The following is a 15726-nucleotide window of genomic DNA, read 5'->3' on the forward strand; positions in this document are numbered from 1 at the left end:
CAATACTGGCTCCAGTTAGGACAAGACCTCCCATTCTTTTCTGATTTTGGCCAAATTACTAAATTACTGTAGCTTTTAATGTGCTATGAGCAAGTGAGTTAAATGGCAAAATAAAACCTCAAGGAAGCCCACTAAATGTCATTCTGCCTTTTCAATAGTAACTTCCAAAAAACACAGATTAACTCTTTAACATATAAAAATACTATACCAAAATGAAATACAAATATATATTAGAATCTGTTAGGCATTTTCGTATAAAGAGAGGGCTAAAGGAGTTAGGTTACATCAGGACCAAAAATAATAAAACACAAGAAAGCAATGCAAAAAAAGCATTGAAATTAGGGGAAAAACATAGTAATAAAAGATGTTTACATATTAAATTGCAAGTGTTTTAAACATGCAATAATTTGCACAAGTAATACTGCAGGCATTGAGAGAGGAATGCAAGATTCCTCCTGCTCACATGGCGGGGTGGGGGGGGGGGGGGGGGGCAGATTATTTCCCTTTAACTAAGGCAATGCATGCTGGGAGAATGGTGGGCACAGGGCACTGCTAAGGTGGCACATGATCGTTGATCCCCCTACATCTCTCATCCTTTGACTTCCTGTTGCAGTCTGATAGAATAAACTGGAAGAATCAGAGACATCCCTCAATGGAGGAATCATGAGTTTATGTAGATATGTATGTGCCTGAATGTATTAAATAGTAGACCACTACTAATAGTAGACCACTTTTGCGTTGCATAATTAACAGTAATTCAGTTAACATGCTAACGATATTCATTGACTTGCTAGTTAAGCATGCTATTTATATCTGCACTTTCTGTTTACTGTATTTGACTAAGTTACACTTTACTAACAACATTATCCAGCAACATCTGGAAGCTTATTTGCTTCAGGGGCTTCAGCAAAGAACTGTAAAAATTATGCTATGAAACTACTTTTGCAACAAACCATAAAAAAGCTCAAAGCATTTTATTTCATTTTAAAAAAATCATATGTAGCTAAATCATTCATTCTATATGTTTAGGCCAATTTAATTCTTGTAAAATAGCTTTTATAATTGTTTTCGATAAATATTAGAAGACTATTGGTTTAGCCTACCTGAAACTAGCTGATAGCAAGTCAATATGATTTTATACAATAGCTAGAGTCCTTGGGATGCAGCCTGTGCAGGGGGATACACGATATGGCAACACACTGGTTAGTCTGTACATTGTTCCACTGACACCACTCAGACATTTAGTATGGGGTCAAACAACGAACCTGTAGGAGGGCTGTTTGTTCAAACACATTAATTAACTCCCAGAACTAATTGACAACACTGAAAAAATGTACTAATGGGGGCAATGTGCTTGGCTGTGTTTGGCTACAGGGCTGATTCCCCTATTTTACAGCAAGAAGAATATTAATTACAGTCCCTATGTGATGGTGGACATTACATCATGATGAGCATGCAACTTAAGAAACTACTCCAGTCAATCCTGCACTTATTTCAGTTGCCCTGCTTTACAAATTTCTCCTTTTTCTTCGGAAAATGCCCTCCATTTACACTGGGTAACAGAAATGACAGTGCAAAAACAAGAAGAAGAAAATTAGTCTCCACATTTGTGGACAAATTACAAAGAGATGAAAGAGCCAAAACCTGAATGTCACTTGACTTTCAGTGGAAGTTTCTAAATGATGGTAAGCCCTCTCTGTAAGTAACTGTACAAGTTAATGGCACCAGAAGCCTGTGCTCTTAATACCATTAGGTGGAAAGCTAAGAGGAACAGGTGCCCCATAACAGCTGATGCCCCATAACAGCTAGTTAACTCCTTGCTATAGCTCCTAAGTTTGGGGCACATGCACAGGTCTCTTGTAACCACTGATGTAAGCATCTGTGCTGTCACCAACGTTAGAAGCTCTCTGCCCTCACCAGTCACCTCCTTTAGCTTCTCAAACTACTTCAATGTTTTAGCTAATTTCTGTATACACAACGTGCCAGTAGTATCATCTGTGCCTGTTTGGATGTGGCACAGTAAGGTAGGTTAGTGAGTATATGCTGTGTCTGCAAGTCTATGTGTATATGTGTATAGATACTTAATGTACCTGTCTTTCAGTGATGATGATAGTGGGGCCATATGTATCATCACTATTACCAAGATGCCTTTGAAGCACCTTGCCTAGAAAGAGGACAGTCCTTGTGCTATGGGAATGCAGACAAAAGCCTTGCTTTTTTTACCCACCTCTCCTCGAATCCCCTACCATGCCTGCTTTGGGCCTGAACAAGCCAGGGGTGAGGCGGACCTCTCTATTAACGGAACATGACATTGTGTTGAGGCTATCTGAAGCCTAATAGATGGGCAGAAAGGGTCAAAATCTCAGGGGGCAAATGGGAATCGCGCAACACCTGCAAGGAACACAACACTTCTTGAAACTTAGCCGCCCTTGTTTTTGCTAAAGCAAAGTTTCACAGATACAATGCTTTTTTGTTGGTGTTGTTTCGTATTTTAATGTTCTTTTTTGGTCTTATGCCATACACCCCTTGGAAGGGAGGAAAAGTCCTATATTTTACAAACAATGTTGTCCATAATATATAGATAGGGTTTTTTTTTTTTATATATATTTTCTGTATATTCTCTACTTGCGCTGGGTCTCATTCTCACTACCCCGGTTTCTCTCTGACACTGCAACAATGATAGTGGGTTGGGGTTCACGTGAGGTGGTGGTGGTCGGTGGGGGGTCACACTAGCGAGAGAAGCGTGCTACATGCAGCCCACACAGCCGCACTTGATCGTCTTCTCCACCTCCTCGCTAAAGGAGGGTGCCATCACTGCACTCAAAGGGTGTATTTCCGGCGCTTCATCCTCTGACTGGCACAGCAGGCTCCTGTGTCACAGGCTCCACTGCACTCCACCCACGACACCATGCGTGTTGTTTGGCAGATGGCATAGCCTCGCTGCACCTGGTAGAAGTCCCGCACAGGCTTCCCCATGACACTCGGACTCCTGAGCGGAAGGGCAGAACAGAAACGCTTGAGTGGAGGTGGTGTAATTCCCATGGTTAAGTGGCAAACATCAGGTTAGACATGGAAGCAGGCACTCTCTTGGTTAAGGAGGAGCATATCTCAGTTTACTGTTAAAAAAGAAGCTAACAACTATTCTCTGCTCACAGATTTACATACTGTCTGGTGTATAGTGTAAGCTTAGATGGTAACAGAATCTTGCCTGTTATACTCTCATCAGCTATACAGAAGCACAAAACTATACAGAGGTTTTTGTTTGTTTGTTTGCTTGTTTTAATCAGTACACAAACCCATAGCAAGCAGTTGTCTACTTTGGACACAATGACAACAACTAGCATTTGTAACAAAATAGTTACTGCACTGAAAAGGTTTAGTTTGAAGCAGTTCAATAAAAAGAGTGCCATATTCATTGATGAGAACTACCACACAAATTTGGCTTGTGAGACGGCTAACAATCTACAACAAACTGACTAAGATTCTCTTGTTATAACCCATTAAATATGTAGACACTACATAAAAGAATAACAAGAAAACAAGGCAACTTGTAAGATCTGTAGAATATACACACTGGTAGCACACTCTAGATTTTGTGAAAATCATAGTAATTGCCCTCCGTTCTTATCATAATCAAATGAACTCATATTTAGGCAGTAGAAACACTTTATCCACCATTCCCACCTGCATCACACAAACTCTCCAGTATAGCCACTCTCACAGTGGCAGTAGGCATCGCCTGTGTCTGAAATTTGACAGCGGCCATGTTTGCACTGTAGCCATTTGCATGGGTTGTAGAGCTCCCCCTGCTGGTTGCACAGGGCACCACGATAACCCTCTTGGCATTCACAGCGGTAGGACTGCATGTCCAGTGGAATACATTTTCCATGGACGCACTGCACAAAAACAAAAGTTCCTGATTGAGCAATAATGGCTCTCTTGACAATGGTAACCATACTTAAACTATTACAAATGGATCTGAAATAATCTGCTGCTCCACGTTTTACACATTCATGTAATTTTTTGTTCTAAGCAAAAAAGTCGCATTATGCTTAGCCGAAATGGGCCCAGATCAGGCACATTAGAGACCAACAAATAGGGAAAGCAACCAACCCGCAAGTCAGCGTGAGCAGCTGGTGCAACTCTCTGCAATGTTACTCACTTGCTGCCCTGGCAGGGTTAGCAGCCGGCTGATCACAGTGTGACCACCCCAGCCCGGCTGGCAGTGGCAGACGGGGCCCAGTGCGGCATCCGGCTGGCAAGATGCCATTGCAGGCAGTAGATTTTGCGGCAGGGTTCGCAGCCCGGCACTACACCAGGCTTCATCTGTGTCTTGGTGAAGTCCTGCAGCTCGTTGTTGATGTAGAGGTCTGGATGCAGCCGTGGAAACTGGAGCCGTTCTGGATCTGCCACAAGCGCAGGGCGGGAGGAAGTGCACATCCACAGGCATGCCTGCCATTCCAGGTGGAGAGGAGAGTGACAGAAGGAACCTGGTCAGAGCCCAATGGAGATAGAGCCAGCGGCACACTGACACAGTTAACAGAGGGCTGGCACGGGAGTGATGGAGAATGGGGAGAGGGATATTTCAAAGAGCCATTGTCCCACATCTGAACTTACACCAGTGAGGTACAATAAGCACCTTAACTTGTACTTAATCCAAACTTATTTTTATGCAAACCATATAGTCAGTAGACTAGCAATGTAACCAAGTGTGCCATCATGATTTGTGCTATGGTACTACAAATATACAGCAAAACCTTATCATGATCTAATACATTTTTCTAAACTACAGTCAGACTTGTGTGAGTTTCAATGAGAGATGTTGCTAAACATTATTTTAAACATTTTATTACAATATGTGTAGCAGTAGTCTAATAAAAGTGCTACACATACTTCACAGGTCTGAAGAATGATGTTTCTACTTCTTGATCTCTTGAGGGATTGCATCCTCAGAACTAGCAGTGAGGTTCACATTCAAGACCAAGAGTTGACCTAAATATTTTGCTACAGTAAACATTCAGACAACTAAATCAAGGCAAGACTTTATTAGATTTCCTGTCAAATAAGTATGTAGAGATATAGCAGCATGAACTAATACTAGAGTCAATGATGTGGCACTCAGCATCTTTAAAATACTACGACAGGGTTTGACAATCATGCAAAAGTATTCTTGCAGCACAGCAGACAACAGTAACACTGCTTAAAACAACACAATGTGAAAATCACACAGAAAAATACAAGGGGCCACTCATGAGATTATCATATATCATATATATTTAATTTATTTTAAAAAGAAAGATGAAAGTTTTTTCACTAGTTTTTACCACTAGGGACAGTGGTAGCTCAGTGGTACTTGACTTGTAATTAGAAGGTTGCTGGTTCAAGCCTCACCAAGTTGCCACTGTTGGGTTCCTAAACAAGACCCTTAACCCTTAATTGCTCAAATTGTACTCAGTCATAATTGTAAGTCGCTTTGGATAAAACCGTCAGCTAAAATGTATAAATATAACATGCCATAAATGTAAATGTTTTTTGCATATATCACTTGTAATCACATACAAACCGTCCAGAATCTCAAGTACAAAGAATGCTCATGAGAATGTGATAGTTAGCATCCTCGTAATCCTTCATATTTTTTTGTGAATCAGCACTAGATTCCCCATTGGCAGCCTAATTATTTCAAGAGTAGCCAAAGTAACAAATGGTAACAACCTAATTTTAAAGAATACAAAAACACCACCATGCAGAGACACTTTCATTTCAAAGTTTAGACTGTATCTGATAGGGACTTATAAGTATGGACTGAACAACACTTGCCTGTAGGCTAGTTAATATTATGCAACTGTTCAATAAAAACTGGATATTTTGGGTGGGATGTGGGCCATAGCAAACACAGTCTAAAAAATGGTCTGAGGGGGAATTAGGTAGGTGGGGGAATATTGGGTGTGGTGTGACAGGGTGACAAGGGTATTGAAGGGAGGTGGGGGTGGGGGGTGATTGACAGTAGTGTAATTTAGAGTGCCTGCAGTGGAGGTAGGTATCTGCGGTGGGCCCCTACCCCCCACGTATAGCGGAGCCTCTCCATTCAGGGGCCGCAGCTTGCCGAAGCTGTCCATGGTGGTGGGAATGCCGCCATCAATAGACAGGTTCACCATCTGGTCAAAGGTCACTAGCTCCACTGTGTGGAACTGACCATCATTAATGGTCTCTGTGCTGGAGATGAATATACAGAAAAGGATACATTAAAGAACCACTGACCCCTAAAGATGTTTTTGATCACTGAAAGTCTCAGGTCCCAGTCTCAACTCTCCCATTTATAATTCTAATTTTTTTTAATCATTTATTTTTTTTAAATCATTTAATCATCATTTAATTAATCATTTAATAAAAGGTAGAAAGAATGCTTACTACATGACTCAAGAATACTTATTTTTCTCTAATGTTGCACAGCTGAGTGACTCTGCAGATAACAAAGCCATTTTTATAGTTGCTGCATAGTTTTGCAGTCTCAGGATAGAAAGCTGCTTAAAGGAGATGTTTAGCAATGGATAGTGTTTCCAAAGCATTGTTATTTCATGTGAGTTAAATGTCTGCAAGCTACCACATGCAAGCATCGTCCTATTGTGCCAATGTCTTGGATCAAACAGTTCGGTTAGCTCAATTAAGTTAATTTTGCTTTGTATCACCCAGTTAGCAGTTTGTGTGACCAGAAAAGCTTGAACTTCCACTGGCTACGTGGGAGAAAAAGCTGCCTGCTAGCTTCTCCCCTTCTCTTCCTTTACCACACTGTCGCCATGTAGGCTTCAAATACCCAGTGTGCTGAGAGAATTGGGACATTTCTCCAAGACATTGAGAGTTATTTTCCAGATTTATAAGAAGGGGATATCAAGCAAACATTTCTGTCACTATAAGGATAGTATTAAGCCACTGCTGCTCATTCCTAACTAGCTAACCTAGCTATTGTATTTCGTATTATCATGTTGTAGTGTTGGTGAAGTAGACATGTAAAACTCAATTTCTGTTCTAAGAAGGGCTTTTATTATCAAGTCTCCTTTACGTAGCAGTGCAAAGCCTTGGGACTGAGTTCAGCAGGGAAAATGGGTGGTAGATAAAAAAAATACAAGCACACACACAAAAATAACACTTGTAAAATGCAAGTTAAACTAAAAGAAAGGGGGGTTTGATTGAACAAAAAGACATTCACACAATCCAACTACCAGCATGGAGAACAACAAATTAAACATTACATTTAAGAACTACATCTGTGGAAAGGTACATATGAGAGTCCAAACAGTGCTCATTTCCACTTCCACAGCACAGTATCTCCAAATTGTTATCCTTGAGGGGCAACTCTATATGGAACAATAAAAACCTCAAACTTGTGCTGTACAAAAACTGCATTTTTACTCAGGAAACTGCTGTTTTCAAAACATACTTTGATCACTAGCTGAATGCTACTGGTGTAGCAGGGTAGAACATTACTGGAAGTGACACTGTTGTTGACAATATACTGGCGTAGCTCTAGGCTTACACAGATACCCATCTTAAAGCTAGAAATTCAATTTTCACTGTTATAACCTGGGCTGCAATGGTCATAACTCACCTGTAGATGGCATGGCCTGGTTGACTGCCAGGGTCGTAGCTGACCTTCACGTGACCCTGGTAGAGTTCCACAGCAATGTGGTCGTTATCGCCATTGTACAGAAGGATGCCATTGTCTTCGGCAGTGGACACCTTAATTACAGGCAGATGCAGAGCTACATCAGGACATGCAGAAGACCTTTGGGCTCAGAAGACCTTTGAGTTTGCAGTTTAGACTGACCCTCTTCCATGGGCCCAGATACCACTTGCACAACCCAATCCCAACAAACCATTTTAGGAGGAAATGAAAAGCTGTCCTTGAATCATTAGTAATATCCCATGATGCTCTAGCCCTTTATAACTTTCCACAAGACCTGTTTATTACTATCCTGAGCCCTTATGATAACATTTTTGATATGCAACATTATAAACACAACTTGGCCAGTTTAGGCCAAACTGTGTTTATACATTATAAACCATAAAGTTAGTGCACTAAAAAAGTGAATTATCCATGTGTAAAAGAAAATGGTGTTTAAAGGAAGTGTTGGGCATACTGTATACTGTAGTGTCTAAAAGATTTACAGTAATCACTACGTATGAGATAATGAATCACTGTTCACTTACAGCACTCCCCAGTCATGAAACTGAAACTCTCTTGAATGGTCACAATAGAAAACAACTAAGCAAGTAAGCAAACAGATAAGCAGGCAAAGAATTAATCAACCAGTCGAGCCGATCAGACTGACGGTTGCCAGTTGGCGGTACCTGCAGGGTGATGTTTGCCTGGGGCCAGTTCTTCATGTCACTCAGTAGCAGGTAGGAGTCACGATCCACGAAATTGACGCTCACCAGCTTCTCGCAGCGTGGCCCGCCAAATCCTGGAAGACACTGGCAGAGCGCCCGGCCTGCCCGCTCCACACATGGCGCCTCGTTCTGGCACTCTGCCAGGTCGCAGGGGGAGCGTGGTGATGGCAGCACCTCACACAGCTGCCCGCTGGGGCATGGGGGGGGGGGGGATGTCAGGGTTAGCTGGAGGGTTAGCTGTTATGGGGTGTTTTTCCTGACATTTTTCCTGAGAATGAAGGTGTTGCTGGGAGCTTTGTAATTTACCTGCACCCAAGTGGGCCATGTTTCTCTTAAAGAGAAGCTTAAAGGAAAGATTCAATGAAGGCCTCCAAAGTTTAAAAAAAAAAAGAAAAGTTCTTTCCTTACTTAGTACACTGAACTGGCAAGAGCCATATTTAGGGTCCAGTCACTTGGTGCTTGGAATCTTGTTGGAATTGTGCAGATTTTCCTCTTATGATTACTGTTTTCTCCAGTAAAATGAAATATGCAGCAAGGTGCAGCATCTGTGAAATGACTCAGCCAAGTAAAAAGACTTTTATTGGCCTGATGGTGGTGCAGCACATCTTTTAATATTTTGGTGATTTTCTGCCATAAAGTAAGGCGTACAGACAGATTTCCACTTTCATTGCATTCCTTGACCAAAGCCACATCAAAAAGGTCCAAAGAACACTTTGGACACTTACATTTTCTGATAATTTGCATAATATACAAAACCTATTTTTGTGAACTTGTCCTAGGGTTTTCATCCGATCTGCACAGATTTGGTGACAAAATATTCACCAGTTTGAACATTAACTATAAAAAACATTTTTAATATTTGCATACAAGCCGGCTGTCAAGTCAATTAACAATTCTGAGGCAGAGATTTCATTTACTTAAACAGTTGAATCTTAACATATTTTTGATCAACCTTTAAATTTGTCAGGCTGATAGGAAACATTGAAATGCTATGCCAAAATGCACAACAAGCATGCAAAAAAAAAGGTTTCTCATCAACTTTCAGTCAAGTTGAAAGCTTGCCAACCACATCTGTGGGACATCTCCTATTGGGATACTAAATAATGACTTTATAACTGCCACAACATGGCATCCATTAGTCAGTTAATTCTCATCAGGCTTACTATTGGCCTATTGACAAGAAGCTTGAATGCTGTGTAGAGTGAGGAATTTGGTACAAGCCTACAAATTATTACATTTGGCCAAAAGGGGGCACTATTACTATTACTAATTCAAAAATCAAGCATCTCTCTTACATGGTTTATCTTAGGGCTATGAAATTACAGACTGACGACTTTTGCTGTTAAGTATTGCTATAAACTATTTTTTTTCATCTGTTGCTGATTGTTTGCAGCACACACTTTTCAAGCTAGTCCTAGGAATTTTTTTCAATCACATGAAAAGGTCATCAAATAATGTACAGTGTCTGAAACTAAGACAACATTTACAGGAGACATGCCAAAGTAGGCTTTTAAATTGTAATGTTAAACTGTACACACACATATATATATATATATATATATATATATATATACACACACACACACACACACACACACACACACCAAATTTAGGGGTATGCTTAAAATTACATTCTGTGAATGTATGCCAAATTAGGTTTGAATTGGCCTAAGTCTTAGTTCTCAGTTTTAAATCCTAATAATATGACTGTTGAACTGCCTTCTATAAAACAGAGAGATGATTGGTTTGGTAATGCAAAACTCCTTAGCTGCAAAACCTCAAAACCAACCACTCAGACTGGTGAACCCTATATCATATGCAGCACTGTCACATCAGCTGTGATGTTCCAAAGATGTCCTAAACAGTGCTTGGACCCTTTATTGCTGCTTGAATAGCATTCTGCATTCTTTGGCCCAATGTTATTTTAAATTTCTGTAAGACCAAACTCCAGAAATGTCACAAACCACACATTTGGCTAGCCTCAAGGGAAGGCTAGCCATAAATGTATCTTAACATTTGTATTTGCATAACTAAGCTTGGAGATTTGTAGAAAAGGGAAGTGGTAGCTGACCTGTAGCCTCTGGTGCAGGTGCAGGAATAGCCGTTGATTTCGTCCACACACTCGCCGTTGTTCTGGCACTTGTGCTCCTGACAGTCATTGTAATTTATGCTGCAGTCATCGCCTACATATCCAGGTGCACACACACACCTAATACACACACAAAGGCACAAATTCTGTGGTCAGCATCAAAAATATTGGATGTAATATAATGGAAACAAACTTCAAACCTTTAACTAAAGTTTTACTAGTCTTAGCAGTCATTTTGTAATTGCTATTGTTTGTATATTAATATAAAGCTTTATACACTTTTAAATGTATAAATGAATGAACAAATAAATTAATACTCAGGTACATTTTTGAATAGAACATGCTTACTTAGGACCCATTGCAGTGATGAGACAGGTTGATTGCTGCTTGCAAGGGCTGCGTCCAGGCGCACAAATGTCTTCTATCTCTTCACACATCTCCCCTACAGACACGCACACATACAGAGTGAAATAGTGAGATATGAAAAACAAAAATCTACCTTCTTTGCCTAGCTCGAAATATATTATTATATAATATTATATAATAATATTATATATATATATAATATATATATATATATATATATATATATATATATATATATATATATATATATATATATATATATATATATATATATATATCCAGATAAGTGCACACAATGGCTGCTGCAGACAGCACAAACTGGAGAAGCTGTAAATGTGTGCCATGTACCTGTGTAGTAGGGTGCACATAGGCATGTGTAGTTGTTGACGCCGTCTTTACAGGTCGCACCATTCTCACAGTCATTGTCCTCACATTCATCAGTATTGATTTCACAGTTGGAGCCTTCAAAGCCCAGAGGACAGGAACAGCTGAGGGTAGAAACACTGAATGGTGATTTAAAGCTACAGTCCATGTGTTTCATGAACAAATTTCCTCATCTGGATAATTTGGGTAGCTGTAGACATGCTTTTTTTTCACTTAACTACATAAATATACCTAAGCAATGGACATTTGATAATTAATGCATATACAGTATACAACAGAAGTATGCCGCAGTTGAACAGTAGCGTTTTTGCTCTTATACAAAATAGATTTGCTATATTGAAATTCAGGCCCACAGTAGGAACTCAATATAACAAGATTCAGTACACCTTTTATTACTAAGTTTCAAAGATTTAATTTTTTTAAATACTTCATACCTTTTATTTTTTAAAACAGACTCAACCTTCATCAGCATGGAGGATACCACTGTTGCCAAACTACCTGGAGAGATGTTCTGGCATTTTTAGAGTGTTTTTTCAACTGATTTTTGCTGGGGTTGTGTTGCTCTAACCTTCCCTTTAAAATTCTTAAAAGTTACTCTATTGGATTAAAGTCTGACAAGGTCACAGTCTTTACTTTTTATTCTTTCTTCAGTCATCTTGTCAGTATTTTGGTATATCCACAGGCATTTATGGTGCTATCCTATAAATGTCGTTTCCCCAACACCTTTTGCCCTCATGCAGCCCTATATCACCATACTCCCACCTCCGTGCTTCATTGTTGGGTCTGTGCATTTACTGTGGTATGAACAGTGTCCTGGCCAGATTCACAAAAACATGCTGGATCCTATCTGAGCTGAACACATTTACGTCTGATCAAAGAAAGTGCTCAACATATATCAGGCTTCTTTTCAAATTTAATCTAGTAGTTTTGTGACAGAGTAAGCAAGGATATTTCTTGAACCTAGAGATTGACTTATAATATCCTTTCCATTGGTAACCCCTGTGCCAAGACTGAAGAACTTGTCCATCTAGAGCTAGTTTTTGCAGGATGGCCACTACAGCTCTGGTTAGAGTAGTGGTACTGTGGATTATGCTAAACCTGCTGCTGTAAGTGCGTATCAACTGATTTTTAGTTTGTAACGAATCTTCCTGTGTCCTTTTCCATCTTTGTGAAGTCTCACAATTCCTCTGGCAAGACATGTGAAGTCTCACAGTTCCTCTGTCATTTCTTGTCCATGTAGAGCCATGATGTGAACATGCAGATAGGTAAAGCCGATAGGTCCAAAAATGTGTTCGTAGGTCCTTTTATAACCATGTTCATGCAATTATGCTAATTGAAAATTACAGGTGTACTCAATTTTGTTTCAGTGATCACAGGATTTCTAAGTTGTGTCTGATCACAGGTGTATCCCTTTGTCCATCTGAGTTTCTATTTTGGGGCCTGTATTTTCAATACATGCTTCTAAAGTTTTCACAGGGGTGTACTCACTTCTGTTGTACACTGTAAATTAAATAGGGTGCTAGATAGTAAGAACCAGCTTTAAGTAATAATTGTACCTAATAAATCACTTCAAAAAAATTCTCAACTCATTTGAGGTGCTAATTTGTGGTGGTTTCACTTATTTGGAGATCAAAAAAAGTAAAGGCCTAATTGCAGATTGTAATATCTGGCACTATGTTCGCTCAGCATTTCTATTTGCCTTTGCATAATTGGTAATTTAGTACCAATTTAGTAGCAATTGTGCATATATTATAGTGCAGTACAAAGATGAGGCACACATACATGTAGGTGTCCCCCTCTCCAGTGACTTCACACATCCCGCCATTAGCACACGGGTTACTGATGCAGACATTGAGAGCAGTCTCGCAGTTCTTTCCCTGGGTAACAACATAGGTGGGCTTTAAAAGAAATCTTGGGTAGTGTTAGTTAGTTTGGCAGGTTACATTTACATTCACTAAGACATTATAGGCAACATACCTATAGTTTTAAACTGATTCAGATTTATCCTATAATGCAAATTTGTACACACACACACACACACACACACACGCACGCACACACACACACACACACACACACACACACACACACACACACACACAGGGCCTTGAAAAAGTATTCATACCCCTTGAACTTTTCCACATTTTTTCATGTTACACCTACGAACTTAAATACATTTTATTGGGATTTTATGTGGTAAACGAACACAAAGTAGCAAGTTATTGTGAAGTGAAAAGAAAATGATGCATGGTTTTCAAATTGTGGGCCTTTTCTAATTATGCCCAATCACAGGTCAACTTCAGTGAGATTGTTGGATTTAAAGGACCACTGAAAGGAGAAGGATGTAGTGGAGGGTCTGAATATTTAATTATGTAAATACTATGTGCAAACTGATGAAATAAATATAATTTGAATCCATTTCAAGATTAGTCTGAAATATACCAAAAGTGGAAAATAAAAAAGGTCTGAAGATTTTACATATGCAATTAATATACAAATGGATATTTATATATTTTATTTTATCATATATACTATTCTATGGTTATTGGCAGGCTCTGTGCTCTTACCTTGAAGCCATCTATACAAGTACACCTGTACAGTTCTGTTAAATCTGTTTGGCAGACACCATGGTTCCAACAAGGACTGGACAGGCATGGATTACACTTAGCCAGGACAGCAGGGTCAACATCATCTGCAGCACACACACACATCCATCATTAATTTAAAGTAAATTCACTAACATGGTCCTCAACAACCTAAGCAGAATAAATAAAGGTTATTATTTATTTAACCTTTATATTTATATAAAGGTTAAATCAATATAGGCAACGCATTAGGAAAGGCTGCTCCAAAGCACCAATCAACATACTGGATATTAGTTTACCTTGGCATTCGAACTTCTTGGCAGGGGTGGTGAGGAGCAGCTTGCCCTCCATGCCCAAGGGACCAGTGCAGCGGGCGATCCCTGGCTCCTTGTACCCTGTTTTCACCCAGTCTGACAGCCAGCGCAAGCGGCAGTCACAGTACAGGGGATTGGCACCGATGGCCCTGCATAACATCCAACAACTTCCGGCTAAAAACAAACTTCTCTGTAATAGACACTCATTAGGCTTTCATGCATTTTTTTTGGCTCATCTATTCTATTCAGAAATGGGGCAGGTGGTTTGCTCTAGTATATCTATAATGAGTGAAATAATAAGTTAAAGGCTGCACAGTGATGTGAACATTGCCACAATGGTTCTTTAATATAAATATTGTACATGTAATGTAATATTTTTTTTGCCAATAGATGGCTCTCCAGAGCCACCCATAATAATGGGTCGAGTTGGTTCAGTTGTAAGGTCCTTTAGGATGAAACTGACATCAGCCTGTCTGAATCAGTTAACAACATACAACCAATAAAGAGTGAAATTTATGCGGGTATTTTGGAGTTCCCATCATACGTGTGTGTGTGTGTGTGTGTGTGTGTGTGTGTGTGTGTGTGTAATCTATAGTGAAATCATTCACTATATCTTCTGAGCATGTTTTAAAAAGCAAGCAGTCTTTCAACTGCACCATTGTTTGTGTCTTACAGCTGCAAGCACAGGTTCCATATGCATGATAAATTGGCTCAAATGCTTCTGTAACAGAAAGCTGTCTGATCAGTTTGACAAAGTTGTGTCAGTTAATATGTAATTTTACTATCTCTGTGACTTGGGAGTGCAGGGCTACTACATTTTCTAAAGTACACATCATCACACTCTAAGCATGTGCATGCAAGTATGTAGTGTGTACACACACACACACACACACACACACACACACACACACACATTATGCTTTCGGAATTAAGAAAACATGGTAGACATGTGTAGGAGTTGTTGGAGTGAGGACAGACAGTGGCCAGTGCTGTGTATAAAAGCCACAGATAACTGGCAGATCACAGCATGCCTACACCATGTGAAGTGCCTATGATGGCAATGACAGTTGAAGCTCTGGGTGTGTGTGGGTGGGGGTGTATTTGCATGCTTAGATTTAACACAGAACAGATGTAACCAACATTGGCAGTGGCTCACACGGAGGAGCTTCATTTATGGTGTGTGTGTGTGTGTGTGTGTGTGTGTGTGTGTGTGTGTGCGTGTGTGTTTCTTTTCTTATTTAAACAGCATATGTTACTGACTTAGAGAAATCATTCACAAAAGAGTTTTGTTCAGGGTATATGTGTGAATGTGTGTGTGTGTGTGTGTACAGTTGACATTGTAGCAGTACTCACAGGTGCGACAGAGACACCACGTCATTGAAGATCCCATCAGGAAGCTCCGAGATGTCATTACCATGCAAAGACCTGAGAGACAAGCAATAGCAATCAGCAAGGCACACAGATGACCTGCAGTGTTTCAAACACTTCACGACGTTATTTATAACATTCCTTCACACATCAATGGCCATGTCGTTTGCAACATTCCTATCACACATAGAACTCATTATCCTTTTAATAGTGGTTACATTATAAGGTTTGAAGA

General features: G+C 39.9%; 1 protein-coding gene across 1 annotated transcript in view; it reads right to left on the reverse strand.

The window, feature by feature from the left end:
• Nucleotides 1-1215: 1215 nt before the first annotated feature.
• slit1a (slit homolog 1a (Drosophila)) overlaps nucleotides 1216-15726 on the reverse strand; it is an 89828-nt gene continuing 75317 nt past the window's right edge. The window contains 20 exon segments of the mRNA XM_035529789.1: nucleotides 1216-2803; nucleotides 2805-2825; nucleotides 2827-2989; nucleotides 3575-3586; nucleotides 3700-3916; nucleotides 4163-4204; nucleotides 4207-4267; nucleotides 4270-4370; nucleotides 4373-4432; nucleotides 4435-4452; nucleotides 6023-6213; nucleotides 7604-7734; nucleotides 8347-8575; nucleotides 10457-10594; nucleotides 10823-10916; nucleotides 11189-11328; nucleotides 13007-13101; nucleotides 13792-13916; nucleotides 14109-14272; nucleotides 15477-15548. Of these exon segments, the coding sequence (XP_035385682.1) occupies nucleotides 2747-2803; nucleotides 2805-2825; nucleotides 2827-2989; nucleotides 3575-3586; nucleotides 3700-3916; nucleotides 4163-4204; nucleotides 4207-4267; nucleotides 4270-4370; nucleotides 4373-4432; nucleotides 4435-4452; nucleotides 6023-6213; nucleotides 7604-7734; nucleotides 8347-8575; nucleotides 10457-10594; nucleotides 10823-10916; nucleotides 11189-11328; nucleotides 13007-13101; nucleotides 13792-13916; nucleotides 14109-14272; nucleotides 15477-15548 (2131 nt within the window). The 3' untranslated portion in view covers nucleotides 1216-2746.

Source organism: Electrophorus electricus, chromosome 9 (assembly GCF_013358815.1).
Source record: "Electrophorus electricus isolate fEleEle1 chromosome 9, fEleEle1.pri, whole genome shotgun sequence".
In the NCBI taxonomy this organism is placed as follows: domain Eukaryota; kingdom Metazoa; phylum Chordata; class Actinopteri; order Gymnotiformes; family Gymnotidae; genus Electrophorus; species Electrophorus electricus.